We start from the raw sequence: 25,084 nt of genomic DNA, 5'->3' as shown, positions 1-25,084 counted from the left end.
AGGTTAGACCCCTACCGCATCTCCTAGTAATGAGAGGGGAAATATTGAGGCACCAAACTCCTACATCTGGGCATTAGATCTGTCATGTTATATAAGTGTTTGCTTGTATTGATAGTTAGATATCCATATGTACAACTTTGGTGTTGACTGTGATAGAGGAACCTTCTGCAATTTCACAGTGTATTTCTGTGTTGTAAGTGAAGATGTCACAAATTTCAACATTATCCTGTTAGACTTTTACAACATTGTTGAGAAAATGTAGGTGTTGGCTACCTAACAACATTTCTTATGTAATTATTCTAATCTATATGCTGGTTAACTTCCATCAGGACAGTCCTAACCATGTCGTTTTTATTTTCTTTGCAGTCAAGATGAGTATGATGTTGGAAACCCCAGAGATGCCGGCCGTCTTTGACGGGATGAAGCTGGCAGCTGTTGCTGCTGCTCTCTATGTTATCGTCCGCTGCTTAAACCTTAAAAGCCCAACTGCTTCTCCAGAGCTCATTTACCAAGACACGGCAATAAACCGCTTCCTATTAAAGTCTTGTCCCTTGCTGACCAAAGAGTGAGTAATCCTTCATGCACTCATTGTACAAGTAATATGGCTCCTCTTATGCATTCCTTGTACACTTCCTGCAATTGTTAACAGTTAATAATTTGCCAGGCTGAAACTAGGCTTCTAGCAGATATAAGGAGATGTAAAGAGACCGAGAAAAAAACCTTTGTAATATATATATATATATATATATATATATATATAATATATATATATATATATATATATATATATATATATATATATATATTATATATATATAGTAATACCTCGGTTTTCGAGTGCTTTGGAACTCGAACTGCTTGGTATTCGAACGAAAATTTACCCTAAAGTAGTGTTTGGAATTCGAACTTTGCTCGGTTTTCGAACGTTTTTCGAACATTTTTGCGAGCGTGGATGGTGGGTTGTGCCTGGCGAGTTAAGCAGTGGTGAGGCTTCACATACAGTACAGTGCTGTATAAGACTGCTGGAGTGCATATACAGTGCAGTAGTAGTACAGGCAGTGCACCACCATCTCCCATACATTACAGTGCTTGGATGGGGGGGGGGAGGCGCTATACAGTAAAGGATGGGTGGGGAGTTGGTGACTACTGTACTATAATTGCTGGTTCTGATAAACATTTCTTATGTTTAATGTCCTGTACAGTATAGTGCTGCTCTGTACTGTACTGTAGTGATTATACTGAGCACTTATCAGTGTAATAAATGAGTATTGTAGGTAATTATTGGTGGCTGCTGGAACCAATTAATCACATTTACATTATTTCCTATGGGAAGACACTGCTCAGTTTTCAAACTGCTTGGTTCTCAAACTGCCTTCCGGAACCAATTAAGTTTGAGAACCGAGGTACCACTGTGTGTGTGTGTGTGTGTGTGTATGATATATAATATATAGCACAATATCTGTGCATAGTTCAGGCTTTCTAAGCTGATTGTGGTGCTGCTGGGACCCAAGTGATCACTTTTATCAATGTGGGCGTTAGCCATTCAGGCCCAGATTTGTCAAAGGGTGTAAAAAAGAACCTGGTGTAAACTTCCCACAGCAACGAATCACAGCTTGGCTTTCACTTCTGGTAAAATGATAGAGGAGCTGTGTCTGCTTTACACCCTTTTATCAGTCTGGGCCTAAGGGGCCTATTCCAACCTTATTTAGGTTCCAACCTAAAATTGGGCACCGACCGCACATTGCTGCATGGAATAGTGGTGCGCGGCCTGTGACCGCCGATTTCAGAAGCACCATACTTTACCTAGCATGTTGCAGGGCTTCTCCTGCGCTCTGTCTTCCTCCCGATCCTGCGTGCAGCAGCAGCTTCGGAGCGGCCTGTCTGAGCTGACAGACCACTCAGCCAGTCATTGGCCAGGACCTCCGCGGCCAGTGATTGGCTGAGCGGTCTGTCAGCTTAGACAGGCCGCACCAAAGCTGCTGCGTGCGGGACCGGGAGGAAGGAGGAGCGCAGGAGAAGCCCTGCAACATGTGTAATGAATGGTGTTTTAAAACAAGGGCTGCAAGGACATCGGTAACTATGTCCCTGCAGCCCTCACTAAACGATTATCGGGCTGTAGAATAGGCCCAGTAAACGAGAACCGATCTAGCAGATTGGTGCTCCTTTACAATATTGATCGGGCCCCCATCAGCCCGTGGAATAGGACCGGAAGTGTTCAGTACTTTTCTTGCACCTCCAGAGGTAAAATGAAGTTTTGCAATGTGCCGTTATAAATAATAGATGTCCACGTAATGCACATGCTGGATATCCCAGAGGAAAAGTTGCCCTTTTGTATTTCCACTCATAGATGAGTCAATAATAATAATAGCACATGTGTCCCTTATAGGAAGTGCCTTCCACTAATATAAGTGGGTATAATTGTGGCAGATACAAAATATCCTTGTATTATGATTGCAGCCCTTGACCTAAATGTAAAGCTAGTGCTTCACTGTGACTTTTTTGTACTACTACTGATTGGACTGCATCTGTAGCTTTATAGTTGAAATCAAAGCAATATTTGAGGACTGCAGTTGTTACTCAATAGTTAAAATGGATCAGTAGTGCTACAAAAAAATCACTGTGCGCTTAAGGCTCTTGTATGTGGGCTGATTAAGTAGCATTCCTAAGAACACTCATTCGCCCAATAATCAGTCCATGTATCACCCGCTCTGCGGCTGATTTGATATGTTATGTGACTGTAAAAATCATTGTCACCGGGAGATATACAGCTGATAATGTATTTAAATGGCCACACAAACAATACAGAGCGTGTTTGTATTGTCTGGCCACTTGGGATTAATCATGTTTGGATCAATGCTCCTTTGCTGTCATACACAGCTGAATATCAGGCTGTGTAAGAGGACCTTTTGCCTGTATATTATATTTCACATCAGAGGGAAAAGTCTGACTGGCCGCAGCTTTCCTCGGCACAACATGAGGCAAACTTTTGCAACTTCTCTTTAATTTGCAAGTATATGACTAGATTTGTACTCTGTGGAAATCCCCTTTAAAGGGAACCAATTAGCATAATTCTTCACATTGTTGATCTACTGTACAGCTCCCCTAACATACGAACCGCATCTGCAGCGGTATGTTTACATCAGGGAAAAAGGTATGTTATTGTGGCGCAAGGCCAGGGATGATTGACGGACAGAAAGACCCGTTAGTGGTCTCTCCGCATGTCAGACATCCCTGCACTAAGTGCTGACAAGTTCTCTGCCCAGATGATTAGTTGCTGCTTCTCTCCCGGCTTCACGCCACAAGAACGCACCTTTTTCCCTGATGTAAAGATACCGCTGCAGATGAGGCTGGTGTAGTAGGGGAGCTATACAGTAGATCTGTAGTGTGCAGCTAAGAGCCATATCAGCATAATCGTGCTGATTGGTTCTATTTAAGTCACTTCTAAAACTTAGGCTGCATTCACGTCTTCCGTGCTCTGTCCATGAAACACGGATGACACGGACTGTGAATGCCTGTCCTGAACTGTTTCCCCGCACGTCATGATGTATCAATATCATGCCAGGAGCGGGGTAACAGTTTGAATCTCCACGGCACTGTAATGACAGTCATGCAGCTGTGTCAGCCTTAGGCTCGTTCACACAGAGCAAAAGCAGCTGAATTTCTGTGCTGAATTAGCGCTGAAATTTCAGCCGTTAAAATAGGTGCAGAGCTAATTTCCATTGTGTTGAATGGAAATTCTGCTCTGCAGTTCACACGGTGGAATTTCCGCATGTTCATTCTTCCGCTAGCGGAAGCCAATACAAATCAATGGGGCTCTGATTTTCTGTTTCAGTGTGGAATACGCACGTATTCAGCGCGTAATACAAGCGGAATTTATGCGCTGAATCAGCGCGGAAATGGGGGGGGGGGGGAGGGGGGGGAAATCCCAAGACAACCCAAAGGAGGTGATACCAGGGGCCCACAAGAAAGAAATGACAATGTCCGCATGCACACAGCATATGACCACAGCAAAAGTTTCCCCCAAAAAACATACATACATACATACATACATACATACATACATACATACATACCTCTGAAATTAGTGCATCTCCATCAATTGCAAAGCGGTGATGTTTTGCCATTTCTAGTCAGCTTTTCTCTGCTCAGCTCCTTCTCCTCTGCCAGCTCTGAGGTGATCTCTTCTAGAAAATTCAGGTACCATATAGTCTAGTCTCTAAAGTCTGCAAAATTGTTGTTGGCACCTCCCTCTATTATTAGGCCCCGTTCCCACTGAGCAAAGGTAGTGGAATTCTGCGACGGAATTGTCCGCCGCAGAATGCCGTTAGACTCCCATTATGAGCGGGAGGCTATGGGAGGCGTGCGCTCCCGCTCTGTACGCGCTGAAGAATGAACATGTTCATTCAATTTCAGCGCTGAATGCATGCGGAATCAGCGCGGATTCCTTGAGTATTCTGCGCTGAAATACGCAGGGATTCTGCTTACATTCTGCTCGGAATTCGGTGTCAGTTGATTTCAGGTGGAAATATTTCCTCGCGTAATCCGCCCCTTTTGCTCTGTGTGAACGTAGCCTTAGTGTGTTTTAGTGCGTTGGCTACCCAGTCAAGCCCAGAGTTTGCCCAATATTATTGTCCAGCTCTTTAGCCACCTTAGAAGGGATTTCCTAAAGAATCTCTTGCCTTTTTAATATTCTCTTAAATTTACATATTTTGTTAGGTACATTCCACCGCTAATCTGGGGAAAAAGTGGACATATCCAAACTGCACTATATGGAAAGATGGGGCGTGTCAGCTCTCCTAATCCATATGGATTACGCAAGTATCTGACAATGCCTGATGGAGCTACTGCAACATTTGACCTCTTTGAGCCTCTTGCTGAACATTGCACTGGAGGTAAGCAATAAATAATATCATCAAACAAACCATAAGAGAGAGATTCGTGTTTTAACAACATTTCACGTGTCATTTTTCAGAGGAGCGTCTGGAAAGTATAGAAACCTCTTCAACCTCCCCTCAGAATATAATGTAGTTTATGTAACAGTCTAGAACAAGACTGTGTAGTATGGCTATGCAGATATAACCATAGTACCACTTAACATTGATCAAAAATATTTCCCTGGCAGTCATTCAGGCAGGTGTGTTTAGTAGAGCCTCTAACTATACAACCCTTCTCAGTTTTATGGCGTTTGAGATATATATATATTATAATCTCAAATATTTTTTTTTTCCCTGGTTATACCCGCTGCTTGCTGTGGGTTTGGCTGTAAGTATACAGTATATGGGGCTTTTTGGCTGCAGCTTAACCCTTTCCATAGCGAACACAGGGAAGCTCAAGCAGTGTTAAACGTTCCTGTGTATGTGGAGGGCGGGGGCCAGATGGGGGAGAACACTGATGGCCAAACGGTGGTGCTAGCTGAAACGAGCAGTGATATCAATCGCCACTCACTGTAGAAAGGCTGCCATGCTACGTTATAGTGACAGGCAAACAGTATACAGCCCCCCCCCCATAGGAATATACAGTACACAGAAGAACAGGACCCTGCTCTGTAATAACACTGTGCAGCAGCACTTAGAAGTGTCATGTCACTTCTTTCAGCGGATTGCGGAATACGCCGGCCCATAGAATGGTGTCTATGGAGCCGGCGGAAAAGCGCGTGCCCGTGCAGGCGGACAGCTGACGGAATTCCGCGGACATTGTCCGCGAGAATTCCGTAGTGTGAACCCGCCCTTATTCAGAGCAGGGGATCGAGAACTGCAGGGCTTTCAAAGCCCTGCAGTTCCTTGTACAAATGTTGGTGGCAGCAAAGGGGCCTAAGTCGCCCCTTTCTGCTGCCACTCAACAAAAGTGTCTTTATTAAAAAAAAAACAAAAAAAAAACCTATTCATTTATTTTTGTATATCCACAAAAGATTAGAACCATACTCCTGTATCAAATATAAGCAAAGTTTATTCAGATTACATAATATGCAGATATCAATATAAAAAACACAATGTATCTCCAGCACTACTACACAATACAGGCAGTGGTTTGGTTATGCTCCTATCACAATAATGATATGAAATATATAGCAAAATCAGTGCCCTCAATTCATCAGTGTACTGACCTTAATATTTAAAGTGACACTGTCACCCCCTTTTTGCAATATAATTTTTCTACACAGGTGAAAACGGTAAATTTACCCCAACGATAAACTTACCCCAATAGTGTCTTGCTGAGAAGTTGTATGTTACATGTGCTATCATTATTTTCTTTTTTTCCTACACAGATAATGTGACCATGGTTATATGTCCGGGAATAGCAAATCACAGTGAAAAGCAGTATATTCGGACTTTTGTGGACTACGCCCAGAAAAATGGCTATAGATGTGCTGTGCTAAACCACCTTGGAGCCTTGCCAAATATTGAGTTAACGTCTCCACGCATGTTTACTTATGGTATGTATCATCTCATAGCTATAATGCATACATTTTGTAAAACCATGGACTAAAATAAGCCCATATTCACACGTTCTGTAGATATGGTTTGTGCACTGACTGTTTTCTACGGACTGAACCTCTGAACTCCCGGCATCCTTAGTCATCATGATGACGTGAGCTCTGAAGTAGTAAAATCGCTACGCTACTGTACTGACTCTGCTGTTTTTATAGAGAGAAAAGAATGGTTTTATTTGGTGTCTGGGTACAGACCTAGTCGTCTGTATACAAGATTCACTGATATCTGTAGAAATACGTTAGTCTTCTGTTCCCTGTAGTGCCCCTTAAGTGGTGTATTAAGTTTTGCAAGACCAGCAGTAGTTTACTTGTTATCCCTTGCTTGTAAATGACATTAAGCAGTCAAGAGATGTCCCATGACAGTGTATCTTGGCCTTCTGACAATACTTGTTTAATATCTAATGTCAGCTTAACCTGCAAACATTATCGGATAGATCTGAGTCTTATTAGTACATCAAACAAGGTTACTTAATACTTTGTGTAAATGATAGTGATATGATCTCATTATCAGGAAAAAACTGCAGACTGCTCAGGCTGGTGAACCAGAAAGTTCTCCATTGTATTGTATGCCATCACCTGTGGTCAGTGCTCAACCATCTTATTATGCAGCATGGCAGTGATCCATGTCTTGAAAATGCAGGTGTATAAGATATTACAATGGAATATAGAAAAAAAAAATCTGTGCGGCTGTACAAAATTAGACAATCCTGTCACTGCCCATCACTAATGTGTGTCATCAGGGCTGGAGGGGAGCTCTGTGTGCACAGGAAGTAGACAGAACAGGGCACATGGGTGAGGAAGACAACAAGCAGTTACCATATACCAGCAGGAAATTCAATAGTACCCTCCAGTCCCCTCCAGTTGATGATAATGCTGACACCACCACCCCCCCCCCTTCACTACCCTAGACCACCAGAAAATGTTTAATTTAGTCTTAAATATTTTCAGAATTTTCTGTTTTAAAAGTAGAAAACAAGTAAAATATTTAACAAACCCTTAGGATTTCTTTCCGGTTACTGATAAATCTTGTATTCCTTTTGTTATGTTACAATAAAAAAATGTTTGTTCTTAACCTAATCTCCTATGTTCTTCTTAGAAGTTCTTTCCAGGATTTTGAAGATTGGCATTTGTGCTCCCCCCATATTATGCCAATACTGTTGTTTGGAGTGGCAGTAATCCGCTTTCAGCATATTTCCCCTGGAGGTTTAGGAACAGCTCTCTGTATGCCCATTGTATCTACATTGGAGCTTAAGTTAAACCACCTTCTACCCTGTAGAAAATGCCCCCACCTTCATTTCTTACATAGTTATTATATTGAGTTCTTTGAATGTTAGAACAAATGTATCACAATATTTCATTTTTTATTACTTTTGTTAAAGTGTCAATAATAATGTTATAATTTGCTGCACTGCCATTTGCAATAGCATTTGTGTAAAGTGTCACTGCACGACACATGTTTTATGACAGCCCACAGTACATAGGAGCTAATGGCTCCCATCTGGTCTGCTACAATAAAGCTGTGAGCCTGACATGCACAGTGCGCATGGAGTCAGAGGGATCCAGATGCCATAGTTCTGGAGCCCCTAGGGAAGCTGCACTGTGACCAGCACTAACCTCAGCAGGTATACAGCAGCCAGCATGAGCAGCCCTCTCCCCTCCTCCTGTTCTGGGTGTGGGTCGGGACTTAAGGCCCTATTCCACAGAACGATTATCAGCCGTTACGGTTGTCTTACAGGAACAGACAGGTATAGTTTATGCCCAGCAGGAAACATCTTGGTTAGTAGGTGGTGTAAACTCCACAAACTGTTACACTGACAGGAAGAATAAAGGTAAAAGCTGTCAGTGTGTTAACCCCATCCTTTCCTGTCATTCATCCTGCAGAGCAGACAGTAATTTGTGGAAGACTTGTTTTTAATAACTCCCTAATAAGACTTTTTGAGCGGGCAAAGTTTATTAACCTGTTTATCCCTAACAACCAAATTGTCAGACATGGCGCTGTTGCTGACTTTAAAAGAGTCATAGTGACCTCTAGAGGTTTTGATTGGCGGGGTACCAATCTTTGGCACCCTTTTTTCCTCCCCCCCCCCCCCCCCTTCCTTTGGGGGGGGGGGGATCTGCGACCCAGGACTGAGAAAATACATTTTGTTCTTTTACTTTGGGTTAATGTCATCTGACTCTTTATGCTGTTATTAATATCTGCACTATAAGTTGTAAATTCATGGCAAATAGTATCAGAAATCTGGGGAAACCAGGCTGAATAAATCCCAAGAGCCAGGCTAGAGCCGAACACATGGCAGTCCTTAATATGGAAGTAAATGACCTATTTGTTGGATTAGTGAAAAGGATGCAAATTGGCTTGTCTCAAAAGGGAAAATAAAATCTTTCCCTTTCAAAGGTGACCATACATTTTTTTTTTTTTTTTTTTTTTTTTTAACTAAAGTCTGCAGAACCCACCATTGGCGGAATGTTCAAGGTTTATAGGGGGCCTCCTTACTCTCTACAGTGGTGTATACATAGGAAACTACCTTGTAAGTCTGTGTCTGATTCATAGACAAATCATTGAGAACCATTACCCCATCGCTGCGTTAAAAGCATCACATCTAGCCAACCTTTACTGTCAAGGGACCAGAACTTTTTGATATGGATGGTTGTTTGGTACAGCAAATTTTCCCTTGTGATGTGTCACGGCTGTTCTATGGGTTGGACATTAACTAGTGCCAGCCTCGAAGTCAGACCATTTACAGCCTGATAAGTGCTTATTTGGATCAGTGCAATAATATGCTCTAGAGCAATCTATGTCTCTCCATCTGTTGCAAACTACAACTCCCATCATGCTGTATTGGTGTAGTTTGGAAACGATGTGAGAGCCACAGGTTTTGGAATACTGCTGTAGAAATCAACATTTTCTGTTGTTCCAAAACCAACAGATATACTGCAACGTATTCTAACGGCAATCTAATATAGAGTGGGAAAAACCATCCCAGCCCAATGTTGGTAATTGAAATTCCCGGATTAGGATTGTACACAATTAACCCCTTGCCGCAAAATGACGTTCCTGGAACGTCATGTAAAGCAGGTAGTTCCCGCAACATGACGTTCCAGGAACGTCATGGCTTCCCTGCCTCCCCCCGCTGTCCCTATAGAAGATCGGGCAGCCGGAGGATGCTATGTCACACAGCATCCCCCTGCTGCCTCTGCCCGGAGGGGAGCCGCGCTCCCCCCGGGCAGTTAACCCCATAAACGCCGCGGTCAATGCGACCGCAGCGTCTATGGGGAGATCGGGCGATCGGGCGGCGGGGGGAGGCTGCAGCACGTTGCCTCCCCCCACCGCCACAACTAGTGTGTCCCCCGGCCCCCTCCCCTTGTCCCCCGATACCGGAGATCACCGCTATTACCGTTATAGCGGTGCTCTCCGGTACCGGGAATTACCGGCGCCGCCGAGAGCTTTCATCTCCCCCCACCGTGAATCCACGGTGGGGGGAGATGAAAAATATCCCCTCAGACCCCAGATCAGCCCCCCGATCAGACCCCAGATCCCCGTACCCGGGCGGCCATCAGATCCAAGATGGCCGCCCCCATCCCTGCGATGTTTGTTCGCAGGGATGGATATAAAATAATGATCAAAGCCCCATGCTCTCCGCCACCGGAGGTAGCGGAGAGCATGGGGCAGTGATCGGGGACCCCCCCGTGTGGTCCTGGAGCAGGCGATCGGCGGTATATACTATATACCGCCGATCGCCTGTTCCCAGTGCTGCCCAGCACTTTTTATCCCCTGTCACCATAAATCATTGGTGACGGGATAAAAACTGTCACTGTGCCCCCCCCAAGTCGCCCCCCACCCCCCCTGTCACCCCCCCTGTCACCCCCGTCCCCCAGTCACCCCCCCCTTCCCCATATACTCACCGGATCCTGGAGCTCCGTCCTCCTCGACGTCCTGACTGCTTCTGATGTGCGCATGCGCGTCAGAAGCAGTTAGCTCTGAAAATTTAAAGTGACAGAGACCAATTTGGTCTCTGTCACTAAACTATGATTACTGTGATAGAAAATATCACAGTAATCATAGTAATACAGTGAAAATGAAAGTGAAAAAAGAACAAGTGAAAAAGTGTAAATGTGAAAAAGTGAAAAACATACAAACAAAATAAAACACACTTTTTATTATAGTAATAATTGCGGTTTACTCCCAGATTACCCGTAACCACCGCAGTTTGCCCGTATCCGCCCCAGTTTGCCCGTAACCGCCGCAGGTAGCCCGTAAACACGCCAGATTACATGTAACCACCGCACGTTGCCCATAACCACCACATCTTGACCGTAACCACCCCAAATTGCCAGTGACCCCCTCCAGATTGCCCGTAACTACCGCACGCTGCCTCTGACCACCGCACGTTGCCTCTGACCACGGCACGTTGCCCCTGACCACCGCACGTTGCCATTGACCACCACACGCTGCCTCTGATCACCGCACGTTGCCTCTAACCACAGCACGCTGCCTCTGACCACCGCACGCTGCCTCTTAACCACCGCACGTTGCCCCTAACCACCGCACGTTGCCCCTGACCACCGCAGGTTGCCCCTGACCACCGCAGGTTGCCCCTGACCACCGCAGGTTGCCCCTGACCACCGCAGGTTGCCCCTGACCACCGCAGGTTGCCCCTGACCACCGCAGGTTGCCCCTGACCACCGCAGGTTGCCCCTGACCACCGCAGGTTGCCCCTGACCACCGCAGGTTGCCCCTGACCACAGCACGTTGCCCCTGACCACAGCACGTTGCCCCTAACCACAGCACGTTGCCCCTAACCACCGCACGTTGCCCCTAACCACCGCACGTTGCCTCTAACCACCCCAAATTGCCAGTGACCCTCTCCAGATTGCCCGTAACCACGCCAGATTGCCTGTAACGACCCCAAATTACAGGTATCCATCCCAGATTACCTATAAGCACTTCAGTTTATCCGTAACCACCCCGCGTTGCCCGTAACCACCCCGCGTTGCCCGTAACCACCCCGCGTTGCCCGTAACCACCCCGCGTTGCCCGTAACCACCCCAGATTCTCTGTGACCACCCCAGGTTGCCTGTGACCACCCCAGGTTGCCTGTGACCACCCCAGGTTGCCTGTGACCACCCCAGGTTGCCCGTGACCACCCCAGGTTGCCCGTGACCACCCCACATAACCTGTAATCTCATTTTTTATTGTATTTTAGTAACTGCGCTATTCTTATAACTATTACTAGCTGCGGTTTTGCTCCAGCAAATTGGCGCTCCCTTCCTTCTGAGCCCTGCTGTGTGCCCATACAGTGGTTTATGCCCACATATGGGGTACCGTTGTACTCAGGAGAACCTGCGTTACAGATTTTGGGGTACGTTTTCTCTCCTGTTCCTCGTGAAATTAAGAAATTTTTAACTAAACAAACATATTATTGGAAAAATTCGAGTTTTTCATTTTTACTGTCTTATTTTGAATACTTTCCTCTAATACTTGTGGGGTCAAACCGCTCACTGCACCCCAAGATGAATTCTTTCAGGGGTGTACTTTCCTAAATGGGGTGACTTTTGCTGGGGTTCTATTCTTCTGACACTACAGGGGCTCTGCAAACGCACCTGGCACTCAGAAACTTCTTCGTAAAAATCTGCACTGAAAATGCTAATTGGCGCTCCTTCCCTTCTGAGCCCGGCTGGGTGCCCATACAGTGGTTTATGCACACATATGGGGTATCGTTCTACTCAGGAGAACCTGCGTTACAGATTTGGGCATGCAGCTTCTCCCCTGTTCCTAGTGAAATTGAGAAATTTCAAACTAAACGAACATATTATTGGAAAAATTCTAGTTTTTCAATTTTACTGTCTTATTTTGAATACTTTCCTCTAATACCTTTGGGGTCAAAATGGTCACCACACCCCAAGATGAATTATTTGAGGGGTGTACTTTCCAAAATGGGTGGACTTTTGGGGGGGTTCTCTTCTGCTGACACTACAGGGGCACTGCAAACACACCTGGCGCTCAGAAACTTCTTCAGCAAAATCTGAACTGAAAATGCTAATTTGCGCTCCCTTCTTTCTGAGCCCTCCTGTGTGGCGATACAGTGGTTTATGCCCACATATGGGGTACCGTTGTATTCAGGAGAACCTTCTTTACAAATTTTGGGGTACTTTTTTTCTCTTGTTCCTCGTGAAATTGAAAAAATTCAAACTAAACAAACATATTATTGGAAAAATTCGTGTTTTTCATTTTTACTGTGTAATTTTGAATACTTTCCTCTAATGCATGTGGGGTCAAAATGCTCATCCTACCCAAAGATGATTTCTTTGAGGGGTGTACTTTCGAAAATGGGGTGACTTTTGGGGGGATTCTATTCTGCGGACACTACAGGGGCTCTGCAAATGCACCTGGCGCTCAGAAACTTCTTCAGCAAAATCTGCATTAAAAAAGCTAATTGGCGCTCCTTTACTTCTGAGCCCGGCTGTGTGCCCATACAGTGGTTTACGCCCACATATGGGGTACCGTTGTACTCAAGAGAACCTGCGTTACAAATTTTGGCATGCTTTTTTTCTCATGTTCCTTTTGAAAATGAGAAACTTTAATCTAAACGTATATATTATTTGAAAATTTAAATTTTCGATTTTTTTACTGCCTAATTGTGAATACTTTCCTCCAGCCCCTGTAGGGTTAAAATGCTCATTATACCCCTAGATTAATTCTTTAAGGTGTGTAGTTTCCAAAATGGGGTCACTTATGGGGGTTTCCAGTATACAAGCCTTCTAAATCCATTTAAAAAAAGAACTGGTCCCTAAAAAAAATCAGTTTTGGAAATTTTCACAAAATGTGATAATTTGCTCATAAATTTCTAAGCCCCGTAACACCCTAAAAAAGTAAAATATGTTTCCCAAATTATGCAAGAATAAAGAGGACATATTGGTAATGTGATTTAGTAACTAATTTATGTGCTATGACTTCCTTTTTTAGAAGCAGAGAATTTCAGAAGTTCATAAAATGCAAAATTTTCAAATTTTTCTTGATATTTTGATGTTTTTCACAAAAAATACACAAAGTAGTGACCAAATTTTGCTACTAATATAAAGTGTCATATGTGACGAAAAAACAATCTCAGAATCGCTAGCATACGTTAAAGCATCACTGAGCTATAAGAGCATAAAGTGAGACAGGTCAGATTTTGAAAAATGAGCCTGGTCATTAAGGCCAAAACAGGCTTTAGAGGCAAGGGGTTAAAGGAACATTTTGGGCAAAATTTACTGATGAGCTATCCGCAGTAACTGATTGACAGGATGCAGACACCCAGTTTGTCTCCATGCATTGCTCAGTGGCAGTGATGTCACTGATCTATCCTGTGAATAACTCATCTGTAAATTGTGCCCAGAATACCCCTTTAACAGTGAATCATAGTCACAGACCTTATGTGGTAATCTGAGAAGTGTTCGCCATAGATGATTCTGTGTTAATGAGAAAAAAGTATAAAGGAACATTTCATGTAAGATTGACTTTGTTGAGTGAGAAGTGTGTCTTATGAGACAATGTACTCACATGGGTTCAGGAAGCTTAATAAATCTGGGCTGCTGTATATGAGTTGTGCATACTTGGTAACGGTTAACCCTTTCTTTTGTTATTTCAGGCTGCACCTGGGAATTTGGAGCCATGGTGAACTACATCAGGAAGACTTTTACTCAGACCAGACTGATAGTTGTAGGATTTAGCCTTGGAGGGAACATTGTCTGCAAATACCTGGGGGAAGCAGCAGCCAACCAGGAGCGAGTCTTGTGCTGTGTTAGTGTGTGCCAGGGCTACAGTGCATCCCGGTAAGTCATCTACAGTTTGTAGTGGTAACATGTCACCTACAATTCTACAGTTAGTAAATAAACCAATGGGAACTTTTTGGTTTTGTGATACATAGTAAAATAATGGATAGGGGGTTAAAGACTTACTCCTGCATACTTGTGCACACTTGCCACTAGTGATGCGCGACCTAGCTGCATATTTTTATATTAGGCCAACGGCTCTGAAAACGTCCATTAGATTTTTACTCCCCACCATCCTACTACTGCTCTCAGGTCTATTTTCCTCTATTTTCCTCTATTATGCTCAGATTGAGAAGTAAATGATCAGATTGGAATTCAGGGTGAAAAAAACAAACCCTTACATGTGTGTCAATCTCCTAGAGAACCTGGTATACAGGGCCTCATGACAGGGCTTCTCTCCCTGTTTAGGAAGTTACTGTTTTAAGGGACAGAACAGTAACAGCGAGTGGATTTCTTTTACGGTAAAAGCTGCCCACCAATTGGATATGGTAATGGCTAACCTATGCCTTTTCTCAGGTCTATTGTTCTTATGATCTATTTCTGGTCATACACATTAGACTCCAGAGGTGAAGAAAGGAAAAAAAAAAGATATTTTTAAATAGAAGTAATTTACAAATCTGAATAACTTTGACACCGGTTGGTTTTAAAAGCAATTTCCCTTCCTCTCCAGAGTAACTAGATAAACTAGAGAACTAGATAATTCTGTCAGGATCAGCTGACTATTAATATGTAGGGGGTAGTTCAACAGCAGGATTGACATGTTTGAGATGTCCTCATGAAGATGGCAAGAGTGACGTTCCATCAGCATCAATATCCTATGCGTGTTTGCTTGGCTAGCTTACACCAGAATAGGTTGAAGAAGACTGAGGTAGATTGGATGCCACCAGTAAATCATACACAACCTGCTTACAATAAGGCCTGCTATATAAAGCTTCATACAAGTAGCTATTCCCTGGCAGTTTCGTGTTTGTAGACAAAAAAAGACTCCACCCACCATTTTTTCTTTTATAAAAGAAAAAGGCTCAGCGACTCCCAGTCACATAAGACTTTAGTAATATCTCTGCTGGCAAAGTTGTTGATGATCTGCAACAAAATTGTAGCAGGATATTTTTTTGGCAGCTGTCATGTTACATTGCAGCATGACCACATAGACAATCTCTTGATGCGGTGTGACATAGCAATCTTCCTGTTGCATATCCAGAGTCCCATGTAGGCACACAGCTTAATGAAAATGGAGGTGATGTCCGTGGCATCTATTCAGATACTAGCTGTCTTTACTTTAGGGAAGGTTAGAAATTGAATATCATCTGGTTGGGAAACGACTAGCTTTTTAGCACTTGTGAATTAAGACCATATAAAACATACCCTACAGGTAATAACATGAAACAGCAGGATCAGACAAGGATATTCTTGTGCTTGCTCTGGCAGCATGTATACTAAACTTTCTGATCTCCATTACTAAGATGGACAGAGAATAGCGAAGTGTGTATATAAGTCTGTGAATTTTTCAGTTTTGCATAACATCATGTCTGGCGAAAGGAGCTAGACTCCCGAAAGCTTACAATCAAATATATATAGAGTTAGCCTCTAAAAGGTTGAAAAATCACCTGATTTCTTCACTATTCTACTGCTTTCTATAGCTAACGCTAATCGTTAGTTGTTGATTGTTAAAAATCGCTCCGTGTAATAGGACCCTTAGGTTTACCAAAGCATCTTTTCATCAGTTATGGGCAGCTATAATTCCTTTTATGTTACAATGCAAAACTTGCTTCATTGACCTTGACCCTATTGGCTCACGCTCTGCCCTAAATCCTCTCGCCCTATTTTTTTTTTATATTCCATAATAACGGATGCCTGAAAAGCAGCAAATGCACCCTTATACTTGACCTTTGTGCCTCATCTGCTCCCCCTAGTGGCCTCAGTGCTATTAACCATTCGCAGATTTGTGCAGGATGTGTGAAGGAGATTTCATGTATTGTGTGACAGTCTATATTTGTCTTCTAATCACAAATTCTGTGACTTTCACATAAGTTTACAGGGCAATTGAGTTACAAAGTGCAGTATGTAGCAGCTTTTATCTTATCGTACTAAAAGGCTTCTTGATTGATTTAGCATGACTTCTACGTGGCAGGGCATCAAACATATAGATATATATTAGCTTATCAGTAGTTTACAGAAAAACTTATTTTCCTTTGTGAAGCCTTGTTGTTTTAGGGTACATTCACACGTACAGAATCTGGTGCTTTGTTCAATCATTTAGTAACATTGATATCTGCAACAATATCTTTCAATGGGTGCCTATAACATATGCTTTTCTATAAGAATGGCCCTCTTCTCATGCATTGCTTAGGGCTTACAGACTCTGTAGCGATTTTCTGATGACAACCTAGTTGTCTGCCGTGCCTGTTAAGTATTTACTCCATTGTAACAGTGCATTGATTCTAAGCTTTCTCTTGCAGTGCTCAGGATACCTTTCTGCAGTGGGATCAATGCCGAAGGTTTTACAACTTCCTGATGGCTGACAACATGAAGAAAATCATTTTGTCTCACAGGTATAACTTACTAAAGATACTAGTGGACCGTGACCTGTATAAATAGCATTCCATGTAAGCTGTCATAAAGTCATGATGTAAAATATTTGCACTTACATGATCAAATGCCTATCTGGGGAGTGTATTGAGTGACTTTTCTTTTTCCCTCTTCTAGTTTTACTCTCTTACATCACAAATATTTACACTATTCATTGGGTAAAAATCCAGCCCCATTTATATACCTGTCTGCGGGGTTGGGTTAGATTTCTACTATTACATAACAATGTATGGCTCCATTCACTTTTCACTTTTGTTTTTGATGTATCCGTTTTAGAAAGATCAAAATGAAAACTTAATGGATTGGAAGATATCCAATAACTTTCTAGAGAAACTTATCAGCAGGTTAGAAGCATCTAACCTGCTGATATGTCCCGGGAGTGCATGAGGCACCAGGATGAAGGTAATTTTTTAATCTTGATTCTCTGTGCAGTTTTCAGGAACTCAGTAGTTTATTAGATATGTAAATTAGGCAGTTTGGTGCATTGTGTACGGGACTACTACCGTCAGTGCACTGATCTGTCCTCGCTGGCCAGTCTTTTCTAATAAATATTGGGGTGGCGCTCTACAGTGATGTCACTCTGACGCTCAGCACTGCAGAGTGCTGGCTGATTTTTAGTTAGGTGGAGCAAGCTGGCTGGGGGGATCTGTCCACTAAAGGTGGTAGTCCCATCCACAATGCACCAAACTGGCTCATTTTCATATCTAATAAACTGCAAAGTTCACAAAAACTGTGCAGAGGATCAAGGCAAGAAAATTGTGGTCATCATCATAAAAAGATTTATTGTTTAAAACAGACTTTTAGAGAATTATCGGTGATGAGTTTATTTTAATCTTATTTTAAAATTCATCCTGAAATCTTGCAGTTTTCATTCTCCCCACCAACCCATACCTATAACCATCTCAAAGTACCAGTGACATGTAGACACACACCTATGTATTATTTACCCACCACATTAGCAGTGGTGGCTGCAACTTTTCAGCTTGAGCATAACTAATGATAATTCTTCAGTTGCAAAAGCTTTTGCTAAGTATTTGCTATCACTGTGCACTACTGAGCGCAGATAACAGCAAGGATCTGTATGTAGCAAGCTGAGCACTTAAAAAAGTATTTCCAACTCCACGGGATATGCCATAAATGTCTGATAGATAAAGAGAATGAAATTCCTGATCCACCACAGTTGCTTGCAGGAATGGCCTCCTACATTGTGCTGTAGAAATGCCATTTTTGTGGACTTCTGTTTTTGATTTCTGTATTATAGGTGGATTTTGTGTGTGTGTGTGTGTGTTTTATACAACCTTGTTTTTTCCTTCTTCTAGAAATGCGTTGTTTACCGACACCAGAAAGAAAATATTTGAAGATTCGGTTCTCAGTAGGCTTTATACTGCCACATCTCTCATGCAGATTGATGACACTGTAATGAGGTACGCACAGTATATCTAGAGTGACTGCATGACTATATCTATAGCCGGTTCACGCTCCGCATGTTTGTTTTATTTTATATCTCTTTTTAATATCTAACTTTGTGTGTATATATATATATATATATATATATATATATATATATATATATATATATATATATATATATATATATATATATATAATGTGTATGTGTGTGTGTGTGTGTATGTATATATATATGTGTGTGTGTATGTATATATAATATATTATATACTGCATGGGTGCCAGTAGTGTCCTTTGGGGCATATAATAGGTCAGTATGCATCAGCATATTGTTATACTAGTGCAATCAGGTATACCGTTCCATAAAAGAAGCAAGAGGTGGAACCGTAAGGGCAGCTTGTGTCACTGTATGTCTGTACAGGCATATACATTAGTGCATATCTACAAAACACAACAGCCTTCTGCCAGAACTTTGTCAGGTATGTGAATAGGACCTAGTAATTTCATATTTTGTGTTTATTAATTAAATACATAAAATAGTTATACATCTGGTTTAGAGGTCCCTGTCGGAGTAGGAAGTAATTCCTGAGCATATGATTTTCGTGGTAATGTTTCATGTATTGTTCTGTAATGTTTGCATTCAGGAATGTTTCCTTTATTATGATTTAATTGTCTCTGCTTTGTTTCTTCTACCAGAAAGTTCCATGGCTATAAGTCTCTTAAGGAGTACTATGAAGAAGAAAGCTGTGTGAGGTATTTGCACAATGTAAGTGTCGGTTTTCACTTTCACACAGTAGTACTTTTATTTGTTATGTGCCCTTCTGAAGTAAGCTTATTTCTCTTCCTAGATTCATGTGCCACTCATGTTGGTTAACTCTGTGGATGATCCTCTAGTTCATGAAAGCTTACTGTCCATTCCAAAGACTCTGGCAGGTAAGTGTTAAGTGAGCATTTCAATGGCTTCTGATTCAACCTGACTTCTGTTTTCTCCACTAACCACCTGTTGTTTTTTCCCCCCTACATTTTGTTCATTCAGCCAAGAAGGAGACGGTCATGGTGGTTTTGCCACTTCACGGTGGGCACCTTGGTTTCTTTGAAGGTGCAGTCCTAGTCCCAGAGCCCCTGACCTGGATGGATAAACTTCTAGTGCAGTATTCCAATGCTGTCTGTCAATGGGAGAGAAATAAATCCCAGTGCTCGGAACAGAAAGCAGCACAGTCTGAACACAGCTAAACTCAGCACTTCAGTCATCTTCCCAAAGACTGGCCTACAGATTCATCATTTTTTTATGCATTTATAATTCCTTACTAACATTTACAGTAAATCTTTTTTTTTTTTTTGTGACTGTCATTACATGATCTACCCAGATGCAGTAGAACTACAAGGGAAGAGGCCATGACTCCACTGTGAGCCTACAGAGTTTCTGCATTCCCCGTCTGGTTAGTTGCTGCAGCGCTTTATGTAGTATATATATATATAAATATAATATTTATTGCTGTTTGGTACAGCAAGGCCATTGTATTTCTAACATATTGTCAAATAGTAGCTGAAGTAGATACTTGTCTACCCCAGATACACCTTGTCTGGACCATTGAGACTTTCAAGCTGAACGTACATTCCAATTTATGGAAGTCAAGTTGACATCTATGTGAGTCATTGCATTAGTTCAGTATAACTTGTATGTGTGCTATGAAGCAAGACTGGACACATTAAGGGATCCAACTTATCTTTTATGTACTGATGGGGTCTAATCTTTTGGAGCTACACATTTTTCTATTATAAAGAGGGACATAACTGGCTTGCTGATGACAAGCTGTCTTCTGTATTTTCCTGACTAAGAATCATTTCAATATAATGCTGTCTGTTTGCATTACATATTCATATGATATTCCATTATTAGGATGAATCACATTGTTCATTAAGATTAGAAGTCCAATCTGTCATAGTAATCTAACTGTGGAAGAAAGAGTTACATGAAGTCCAATACCCATTCTGTAATTTCGACAGAGATTTGAATAGACTGATGCCACAAGTTAACATTATGCCAATAGATCAGTACCTAATGCTTGGCTGTGAATTGAAAGGCTTACGAGCCCAGCCTACTATACTGATTTGTGGCCTTTAAACTCTCTAAAAAGCATTGAGTTTGCTGCCATACATCATTTGCTTATTAATTTTCTCCCTGTAGGTAAATAGTTGGATCAATATAAAGTGTAACCTGAAAATTAAGCTGTATGACCAGAACACACAAGCTTTTTTGACCATGACATTTGTTGAATAGAACTTTAGGGCATGAAGTAGTTTAAAGCTGAGCAAAGGCTAAATTTTCAGTTTTTTTTTTTTTAAACTGGTAATCGCTGAACAGCATTAAGTTGGACTTTCTTGGTGAACTAATAGTATTCTTTCTTAAAGGCTGCTTTATGTCCATTACTGTTTGGGACAATCGAAAGGCTTTAACAGGTTATATCGACCTAGGGAACAACAAGCAAAGGGTATTGCACATTTGGATCATTCTCTAGTTCAGTGTTCTGAACTGCACTTAGTCACTGTTTAGTTTTGCTTTTACCAAAGTTGTACACTTAGATCAGTGAAGCAAGTATTGACTTACAGGGACTTCATTTTGCTTCATTTTAGCACCACCACAGCATAGGCCATAAACTATACAACAGTTGCCATCTGTTTCAGCAGCTGCTAAAGTTTGCAGTATATATAAAGTCATTCTGTCAGTTCTAAAGTACCCCTGTCCCCTTTTCTGATGTCTACTACACAAAGACATTGTCATAGCCAAGGAGAGTAGTTTATAACTGAGCATACGCTGGACCTGGTGTTAGCAGTACTAGATAATACTTATGCTCCTTCCAATGATCAGCACTTTATAGCTTTACTTACAGTACTTGGTAAACTGGTATCTTTTCTTCTACACCTGGATCCTTAGCTATCAGTGCATAGTGAGAATATTTTTGTGGCTCTGTTTTATTAATATTTAGGTCTAAAATGCTTCCAAGAAACATCCCATGTGTTATGTTGTAAATGTAGGAATCTTCTGGCACAGGGCCAACGATGGTCACGTATATGAGGATAGCAGGAGAAGATGATTTCTGTATGTTATTTCCTTCAGAAAAGACGGAAGAAAGCACCAAGCAGCGAGATTGTAATGCCGACTGATCAGTCTCCAGTTTGTATCATGTGCCCTGAATTAGTTGAGCAAGGGTGGTGTCACATTGGCATCTGCACAAATGGAATAAGCACTTAAGTCCCTTTGTACCTTATTGTATGTGTAAGCTAAAAAAGCTCCAGTACAATAAATGACTATACTAGCACACAAATATGGAGGGGCTAGATGAAGGTTAGCACTTTATAGTTTGTCCATATACCCATATGCATTTTATGTTGTAATTTTCATTTTTTATTTTCATTTCACATCAGACAATAATAATTTTAGATGGTAGTCACATTAAGGTCAGGATTATTAGAAGACTATTCTAACATCGCAGTGACCAGAACAGATTCTCTATTAAACGGTGGCCCCAACTCAAGCCTAGTGCACTGAGCTCCCCTTGAATTAGCACTTTATTGTCCTTGTCTTGTTTCTTAGTACAGAAGCAGCGTGGAAGTTGCTGCTTCATCTTAATTGTTATTGCAGTAAATACGTTAATGTAAGAACATGAAGACAGGTACGGTCCTAACCATACCCATGTGATTCTTTAATTTTGCCTTAAGTCTCATTTTGTTCCATGCTTACCATATAATGTCAAGTCTGCATTGGAGACCATGATCATACAAGAAAGAAAGAAAAGCTATGTCTACACTTTTGTATATGTTATAACCACACCAAGGGAAAAGTAATGATATGTGGTTACACTTTGCCTTTAAGGAAATTAAAACATCATTGGATACCTTGAAACCCAGTTTATACAAGATTGTATAATGGCCATCTAAAGACCGAAATGGGCTTCCATATGAGAGTACACGGTGTGTGGTGGTTTCTTTATGTAGAGTATATGATGAGTTGTATTATTTGTATTGATGCTGATATATGATGGTACTGTATGTGTTCTCATTTTTCGTGCATCATCTTGTAGAGGTCACTTTTGGGCTTCAGTAACGTGCAGTGTAGTTGAGTCTCATTGTGTCATTGTTTTGCATGCTTGTTTCTGTGGTATAATACTCAGGGATATTACTACTGCCACACACCAAAGTGTTTCAGGTTAGAACTGAGAGAATGCTGATCACAGAAGCTGACATGCCAGCACATTGAAGAGAACTATTTAATTTACTTTGCTACTCACCCCATTGGCTAATACTGATGTAGAAAACCTACCTTGCCTCTATTCTATAGGTTACACTGACCTGGGCTTCTTAGCTTCCTTTCCCACTTTGCAACCACAGAAACACCAGCATTGCCTTGTGCATTGGGCATTTTCAAGCATTTTGTACAATTTATACCGCATTTCAGCAAGTATCCAGTTTATCGGCTAAACATGCCCTACTTGTGCGTCTGTCCTAGTTCAGGTATTTCTGAGGGGCCTTTTGCGCTATGTGTATGTGAGCATACGTTTTGCCACTGTGAGGAAAGGCTCATAGGTGTCCAGTGGCCATCATTGATCGCTTATGAGGTTGCAGTAGTTTTCTGGATCTAGTCTTCGGTGCATTACAGTGATTTGCATTTCCATTCAGTAACAATTTGTACCAAATAGATTAGTGAACTTACCGTAAGTTCGGGTTTGTGCAAACCTGATCGTTTGGCATTTGAATCCTGCTGACTGGAGAAAATGGATGGAGCCCTAGGGCTGCGCCCATCTTCTCTAAGCAGCGGAATATAAATGCAGAGCGATCAGGTTTGCGTGAACTCGAATTCGCTAAGTTCACAAATATTTAGTAACAAACATATGCTAGCCGGATGACTATTTTATCAGATGACACCGTTATGTTTGTCAGACCTAAGGAGTCCATTCACTGATCATTTGTTGAATTCACAAATGGTTGCCATCACTGTATGCTGTTAAAGGAGTTATCCAGCACTACAAAAACATGGCCACTTTCTTCCAGAGACAGTCCCACTCTTGTCTCCAGCTTGGGCGGGTTTTTGCTGCTCAGTTCCATTGAAGTGAATGGTGCTTAATTGCAAACCTGCAACTAGAGACAAGAGTGGTGTTGTCTCTAAAAGAAAGTGGCAAAGTTTTTGTAGCACTGGATAACCCCTTTAAGGAGTAACTAAGATCTGAGTTTTTCCAAACTCATACCCGGAAGTGTTTTGTTATGCAGTTGTGCTAAGACTAGATATGAGCGAACCACAAGCACACTCCGTTCAGACAAACCCGATTGTGCTCGAGGTTCTCTCATCTCTAGCTAAGACCTTTTTGGAAGGCTTGTTGTCTGCATGTCTTTTTAATGAAAGTCATAGTAGACACATGTAGTGATAGTTGTCTAGGCGCTTCCAAAGGTATAAAATGTTATATTGTCTTTATTTCACAGATTTCAGGAATATCTTGATCTTCGTTTTGCCTTGAGTCTTTTGCGTAATGACATTTGCCTGGTTACAGGCATTTTAGACTGGCTACTAAACTAGGCGCCACATTCCCTGCCACTTGTTAAATATCTAAGAAAATTTAATATTGCACATTTATAGTTTCATATCATGTTGTCTTAAACTATTTTGTTAATATCTATGTTGGCGATATTTTTCTATGAACCAGTGTCGCAATTTGGGTTTGTTGTATTTATAGTTGTATGAGATTCAAAAACCGGTGCCACTTTTGTCCATAGGCTTTGTCAGGTATTGCAGCTTGAGGGTGAGCTGCTACTTTAGACACAACTCATGGACAATAGAGGCACTGTTCCTGGTAATAATAAATGTTTGCCACTGACCAATGCCTCTAATTGTAATGCCACTGCTGCGTATGTGTGTTATCTGCATACGTCTGCTGTGTACGGGCATTCCCCAAAGTAATCTCAGCCTTTGCTTTGAGTTTTGTCTATTGACCTATTGTGTTTTAAAGCACAATTGTTGTACTGTAATTGCATTGTATCCAGTGCTTGCAAAGCAAAGGTAGCCATTTTGTATGCTAAATGCAGGTGATTAAATTAACAAAAAAAAAAGTGATATTGGTGAAGTGGTTGCTAGTGAACTGTCTCTCAAATATGTATTTGGCCCACAAATAGCTGCCTCTGCCACACTGACCACATGGTTACGATAGGTAGAAAATGTTCTAGGTAAATTCCAACTATGTGTTCTAAAAAAGATTTTCTTTTCTTTGCTGGTTAACTCAAATCACAATCATTTTCATTAGGGCAGCATTTATTTAGTTACCATTCCTAAAATGCTGAGCCATTCTAGAGCTCTGTCAGTTCTCTTTGGCATTTAGAAGTCATATTGACACCATTAAAAGGAATTGTCTTGAAAACAGCCGAAGGTCCCTGGTCGAGAAGGACCCACGCTCAGTTCTATGGTTAAGCAACATGCGCTGTGTGTAGGCTGACGTTTCTTGTACCAATGCCTTTAACATTTATATTGCATGCACAATGTTTTTTTTAAGAACTGATCAGGAAAAAAAAAATATTTTACAATCAAGAGTGAACATACAGGAACAAACGCCTTTTGGAGCAAGCCATATATATCTACAGAATATAGTTTCTGTTGCGGTTCTGACTGTGATCCTCACAAGTCAATGCAGTAATGATAATCTTTTCTATCACATTAACCTGCTCGAGGAATGTATTCCAACTTTTTCTATTCGAGTGTTCAAAATATCGGGGAGTCTTTTTATCAATTTTTTTTTTTTTTTT

The 25,084-nt window shown here is 41.7% G+C and overlaps 1 protein-coding gene across 2 annotated transcripts in view; it reads left to right on the top strand.

The window, feature by feature from the left end:
• The window catches only part of ABHD2 (abhydrolase domain containing 2, acylglycerol lipase), a 42,542-nt gene extending 17,458 nt beyond the window's left edge, over positions 1–25,084 (top strand). For both annotated transcript variants that reach the window (XM_069984725.1, XM_069984734.1), the window contains exons 3-11: positions 367–565; positions 4,717–4,892; positions 6,266–6,433; positions 14,119–14,302; positions 16,762–16,854; positions 18,211–18,315; positions 18,995–19,064; positions 19,147–19,231; positions 19,335–25,084. In XM_069984725.1, the coding sequence (XP_069840826.1) occupies positions 372–565; positions 4,717–4,892; positions 6,266–6,433; positions 14,119–14,302; positions 16,762–16,854; positions 18,211–18,315; positions 18,995–19,064; positions 19,147–19,231; positions 19,335–19,531 (1,272 nt within the window). In that variant the 5' untranslated portion in view covers positions 367–371 and the 3' untranslated portion in view covers positions 19,532–25,084. The remainder of the gene's footprint in view (positions 1–366; positions 566–4,716; positions 4,893–6,265; positions 6,434–14,118; positions 14,303–16,761; positions 16,855–18,210; positions 18,316–18,994; positions 19,065–19,146; positions 19,232–19,334) is intronic.

The sequence above is a fragment of the Dendropsophus ebraccatus genome, chromosome 1 (assembly GCF_027789765.1).
Source record: "Dendropsophus ebraccatus isolate aDenEbr1 chromosome 1, aDenEbr1.pat, whole genome shotgun sequence".
Classification (NCBI taxonomy): Eukaryota; Metazoa; Chordata; class Amphibia; order Anura; family Hylidae; genus Dendropsophus; species Dendropsophus ebraccatus.
The sequence above is the reverse complement of the archived record's forward strand: the minus strand, read 5'-3'. Positions and strand labels throughout refer to the sequence as shown.